The sequence below is a fragment of the Polychytrium aggregatum genome (assembly GCF_025602895.1).
Source record: "Polychytrium aggregatum strain JEL109 chromosome Unknown BJ171scaffold_37, whole genome shotgun sequence".
NCBI classification, from domain to species: domain Eukaryota; kingdom Fungi; phylum Chytridiomycota; class Chytridiomycetes; order Polychytriales; genus Polychytrium; species Polychytrium aggregatum.
In genome coordinates this window covers 387,541-393,540 of record NW_026516239.1, presented here as the reverse complement: position 1 = coordinate 393,540, position 6,000 = coordinate 387,541, and the positions used below count along the sequence as shown (strand labels likewise).

Genomic DNA, 6,000 nt, shown 5'->3' with positions numbered 1-6,000 from the left:
TGCCACCCCAACGCACCGTCGATCATCGCATCGACATCGAACCAGGCTCGTCGCCTCCGTCAAGACCGACGTACCAACTGTCGCTGACGGAGATGGACGAACTCAAGCGCCAGTTGGATGACCTCCTCGCCCATGGGTTCATCCGCCCGAGCCAGTCACCGTATGGTGCACCAGTGCTCTTTGTCAAGAAGAAAGAAGGTGATCTCAGGATGTGCGTCGACTATCGCGCACTAAACAAACAGACCATCAAGAACACCTACCCGTTGCCCAGGATCGACGAGTTGATGGATCGTCTGAGTGGAGCAAAGGTCTTTAGCAAGATAGACCTCCGCTCAGGCTACCATCAGATCCGCATCCACGAGGATGATGTCCACAAGACCGCCTTCAGGACTCGCTACGGACTGTACGAGTTCCTAGTGCTGCCGTTCGGATTGACGAACGCACCTGCCACGTTCATGCAGCTGATGAACGATGTGTTCCGCCAAGAGCTCGACAACTCTGTCATCGTGTACCTGGATGATATCCTTGTGTACAGCAAGGATGAAGCGACCCATGAAGGTCATGTCGCCCGCGTGCTGGCCAAGCTACGCGAGCACAAGTTGTATGCCAAACTGTCCAAGTGTGAGTTCTTCAAGAATCAAGTCCCGTTCCTGGGACACGTTGTCTCAGGAAGAGGAATCGAAGTCGACCCCGCCAAGGTCAAGTCTGTGGTCGAGTGGCCGCCGCTCGCATGCGTCTCTGACGTGCAGTCGTTTCTCGGTCTCGTCAACTACTACCGCCGATTCATCCCCGATCTGGCGCGCACTGCCGGTCCACTCACAGACCTACTCCGCAAAGAGTGCCCCTTCGTGTGGGACCACCCACAACGCCAAGCGTTCGAGACCCTCAAGCACGCCTTGACGAACGCTCCTGTCCTCGCTGTGTTCGACCCGAACACGGATGTCTCCGTGCACACCGACGCCTCCGACTTTGCGGTGGGAGCTGTTTTGATGCAGGAGGGAAGGCCCGTTGCCTTCGAGTCGCGCAAACTGTCCCAACACGAGATCAACTATCCCGTGCACGAGAAGGAGCAGCTTGCGATCATCTACGCGCTGCAGAAGTTCCGAGTGTACCTCCACGGTACCGCCAAGCCCTTCAAGATTGTGACGGACCACCAGTCACTGCGTTACCTCGACACCAAGAAGAACCTGAGCCGACGCCAAGCGCGATGGATGGAGTTCCTCGCCGAGTACAACTACGAGGTTGTATACCAGAAAGGCAAACTCAATGTGGTGCCTGACGCACTGTCCCGACGCCCCGACTACCAATTGGCGTCACTGTACGAGTCGACTGTCAGTGTCGACAACACGATGCTGGATGTTGTCCGAGACAACATCGCCAACGACAAACAGTTCGGAGAACTGTTCCGAAAGGTGTCTAAGCTCCCCAAGGACGACGAATCATCCGAGTACACAGTGCGTGATGGCCTGCTCCTCCTGAAGAAGGACAGCCGTGTCTGTGTGCCGGACATTCCGTCGTTGAAGACCAAGTTGCTCCAAGAGGTCCACGACTCGCCCCTCGCTGGACACTTTGGAGTCGAGAAGACATACGACCGACTGGCCAAAGTCGCATACTGGCCTGGAATGAAGCGCACCGTCGAGAAGTACATCGAGTCCTGCCATACCTGCAAGATGGTCAAGTCACGCACGACCCGAGAGCAAGGATTGCTGCAACCCCTGCCTGTTCCCGACCGCCCCTGGACCAGCATGTCCATGGATCTCATCACGCATCTACCGACGACCAAGTTGGACCACGATGCAATCGCTGTCTTTGTCGACAGGTTCAGCAAGATGGCACACTTTGTGCCGTGCCAGACGACATGCTCCGCGCCTGACCTTGCACTGCTGTTCTTCAAGCATGTGTTCAAGCACCACGGCCTCCCAAAGTCCATCGTCAGTGATCGAGACCCCCGATTCACCTCCTTGTTTTGGACAAGTCTGTTCGACCATCTCGGCACCAAGCTGAACATGTCAACCTCGCACCACCAACAAACGGATGGACAGTCCGAGCGGACGATCCGCACCCTCGAGCAATACCTGAGGACATACGCCTCGACCAGCCAAGACGACTGGGACATACAGCTGAGTCATGCAGAGTTTGCATACAACACCGCCAAGTCGAGCACAACTGGCTTGAGCCCCTTTGAGGCGCTCTACGGATTCCAGCCTGATGTTCCCACCTCCTTGACACTGACCGAGTCCACGGCTGGATTGCCTCCCAAACCAAGTGCCTTTGTCAAAGATCATCAAGTCCGACACAAGATGATCGCCGACGCGCTCACGGATGCGCAACAAGTGATGGCGAAGTACTACGACCGCCGACACCAGGATGTCTCCTTTGAAGTTGGAGACCTTGTCTACCTGGACGCCGACAACATCAAGGTCCCCGAAGCCCAGTCAAAGAAGTTGTTGCCCAAGTACCGAGGACCGTTCAAGATAGCGGCCCGACCCAGTCCCCTCAACTACCTGTTGGACTTGCCACCTGGAAGCAAGCTCCATCCTGTCTTCCATGTGTCCAAGCTGCGTCGCCACACGACCCGCAGTCCAGCACAGTTCCCCGACGCCGACGAAGGTGTCCCGGACGACGCACCACTGGAAGACGACCTCGGACAATACTATACTCAAGAATATGAAGTCGAAAGGATCGTGAGGCACAAGAAAGTGGCTGATGGGTCACTTCGGTTTTATGTCAAGTGGGTTGGTTACCCACACTCGGGCAACACATGGCAAACACTGGAGGACTTGTCCCATGCACCCGAGGAGCTGAGTAAATACGGTAAACACCTCGAGGAGCCCCAAATAAAGAGCACACGCAGGGCTCCTCGCAGGAAGCCTTCTTAAGTGTGGGAGTGTAGGAGATGGTATCTCCGACGCTGTGCTGCGCGTACTGCGCGTACTGCGCGGCGCAGTGGGTCGTGACCTGTGCTGCGCTTTGCGTTTTCACGCACCGCAGGCAGGCCACCGCAGGGTATACCTGCGGGTTGCCCCCGTTCCCCCCGTTTGTCTGGAGTTCGGTTTTATCGTGAATAAACGTAAGTGCTCCCCGAGCTCACCCGTCCGCTAGAGTAGCCTAGCACCGCCCTGTTCTGCCCCGTCCTGTCTTGTCTTGTACCCCCTCCCTCCCCGTCTTGCCCCAACGTCCCAGTAGTGGACGTTACACGGACAATACTATACTCAAGAATATGAAGTCGAAAGGATCGTGAGGCACAAGAAAGTGGCTGATGGGTCACTTCGGTTTTATGTCAAGTGGGTTGGTTACCCACACTCGGGCAACACATGGCAAACACTGGAGGACTTGTCCCATGCACCCGAGGAGCTGAGTAAATACGGTAAACACCTCGAGGAGCCCCAAATAAAGAGCACACGCAGGGCTCCTCGCAGGAAGCCTTCTTAAGTGTGGGAGTGTAGGAGATGGTATCTCCGACGCTGTGCTGCGCGTACTGCGCGTACTGCGCGGCGCAGTGGGTCGTGACCTGTGCTGCGCTTTGCGTTTTCACGCACCGCAGGCAGGCCACCGCAGGGTATACCTGCGGGTTGCCCCCGTTCCCCCCGTTTGTCTGGAGTTCGGTTTTATCGTGAATAAACGTAAGTGCTCCCCGAGCTCACCCGTCCGCTAGAGTAGCCTAGCACCGCCCTGTTCTGCCCCGTCCTGTCTTGTCTTGTACCCCCTCCCTCCCCGTCTTGCCCCAACGTCCCAGTAGTGGACGTTACACTACCTCACCAATCGATATGGTGAGTTTGACGTCCAGAAAGCGATTCTGGACCAAGACGCCAAGCGCCTCTTCCGGAGCTACCCTTCCCCGTCCCCGAGCTTCTACGGCGACCGCTGGCTATTGAAGATTATGGACGCACCCGAGGACACCACGATGTACACCAAGGCCGAGCGAGCAACTGCCTCTGTCGTCTTTGCCCGCATTTTGATGAACCGCTGCATTGGATCGGAGGGTAAATATCGAATTACCCGCAACAAATTGAAGACTTATTACGATGCCGTCGAAAATGCCGCCAAACTCGGGGACACTGTCGCGGTGTATATACTGGGCATCGGATATCTGAGTCGATACGGCCTCTCGGTTATATACTCGGACAATGTTGTCGAGGAGAAGGCGATTCCCAGACTCGAGAATGCGAGTGCCGCCGGGTATCCGTTTGCCACCGCCCTTCTCGCTACGATCTACCGACGCAAGTGGCTCTACCATCGAGGCAATCGAAAGGAAATGAAGTTCTGGAGGCTCCTATTCAACGCCCAGTGGACACAGAGTGCTGAACACTGGGCGTCCGTCCGCAGGTTCTACAGAAGGGAGGTCGTCACTCACACATCCGTCATCAGCATTCCCCAAGCCATCGTCGACCTCATCGCCCACAACGTCAAGTGCTTCAGGGATCACCCGGATTTCAAGCCTCTGAGTGGTAGGGAGAGCAGACGTTTGTACAAATGGTACCGGGCGAACGACTTTTACGAGGCCGAATTTGAAAAAGACGAATACTCCATGTCGGATGATGAATTGGCGGATTTCTGCAGTGAATCGATGGACATTGACGATGATGGTGATGTTTTTGTGCTGGATGATTCTGTTTCCATTCCATCCGAGCTCAATGGTGCGATCTTTGACTTGACTTCTGACTCTGAGGATGAATTGATTGAATAAAGACACTGCTTTGATCCGTGTACATGTACTCTGGGTGATGGGACATGGAGTCTTTGTGTTTGGCGGTCCTTGTAGGACGAGTGACAGGTCGAATCCTTGCTGGCAACCACGTGATCCGGCTGGATCCGATTCGATCCGCGGTTCGGACAGGCTCGGTGATCTTCGTCTCGGGTTGGATGCGGATTCCCCCTACCTCCCCAGCTCCAGCGACAATCTCCCATCTCCCATCCAGCCAATATGGCGAGCCCTCCTGAGCGCCGAGTGACCCGCTCGCAGACCCGTCGAGCCCTCGCCTTAGCCGGTGCGGGTACAAGCCCCGCGAACCTCAACCCAGTCCAGTCGGCTCATCGGGGCTTTGTCCCCGACATCTTCACCATCATATGCTGCAACGACAGCTTCCAGTTCTCCCTTCCACCCACCGATATCGGGAATCTGCGACTGGTGTGCAAGCAGGCAAACTTCATTTTGGACACCAAAGTGAACCGATTCCGGCTCTGGCTTGAGAAGCACCGCCCTGCTCGATCGCCCACTTTTCCCTCCCTTGGCTGCCCATCGCTGCCTAGTCCGGGCTTGCCTGTAAATAGCCTGACCCCCGCGATGTGTAGTCGAACCTCAGCGTTCAAAATAGGACTAAATACAGTGCCTTCTACGTTATTCTCTGAGTGTTCCTCACGCCTCATTTCGAGACAAGTCTTGAACTCATCTTTGCCTTCCTCGCTCCCTCTCCGAGCCCAAGTCGGCCTTTGATGCCCGGCCATTCTATCCAATCGGGTTCGCGCGCAGCTTGTGCCATGCCTGTGGCACCGCCTGTCAGCGCAGCAGGTTCGTGCTGTGCGGCTCGATAGCTTATCGCCATCCACAGACATTTACCGTTGTATCCGACTTGACGAGGTGTTTTACATTTTGCTTTGTCGATGGCGTCCGTCCTTCCCCTTTCGCATCGCGCGACTCTGGCCGAGTTTGGGGGCTCGGGTCCCCAATCCACCCGGGGATGGGGAGTATAAAGCATCCACCCAACCCCCGCGCTCCATTTCCCCCATCGCCCTGATCTCATCCACGATGCTCCAAAGGATCATCGTCATATCAGCCCTCGTTGGACTGCTGTCCCTCTGGTGGCTGCACCAGAAGAAACAAGCACCAGGTCAGTGTCGTTGATTGCTGAATCGATTCTGAACAATAATGGTCGTGGATTGGAGATAAACCAGGACGACTTCTCGGTAAAATGGCGATGTCGGGAATCGAACCCCCGTCATCGGAGTGATCTTGGATCGAGCCACGGATCCAGTGTGGTTCGAATTGAATTGGTTTGTCAT

General features: G+C 55.9%; 1 protein-coding gene across 1 annotated transcript; it reads left to right on the top strand.

The window, feature by feature from the left end:
- The first annotated feature begins 3,605 nt into the window (after nucleotides 1-3,605).
- BJ171DRAFT_199566 (uncharacterized protein) lies at nucleotides 3,606-4,729 on the top strand. Its single transcript, XM_053106262.1, has one exon. It carries the CDS (start codon nucleotides 3,881-3,883, stop codon nucleotides 4,685-4,687), a length of 807 nt encoding a protein of 268 aa, XP_052963860.1. The 5' UTR covers nucleotides 3,606-3,880; the 3' UTR covers nucleotides 4,688-4,729.
- The last annotated feature ends 1,271 nt before the right edge of the window (nucleotides 4,730-6,000 follow it).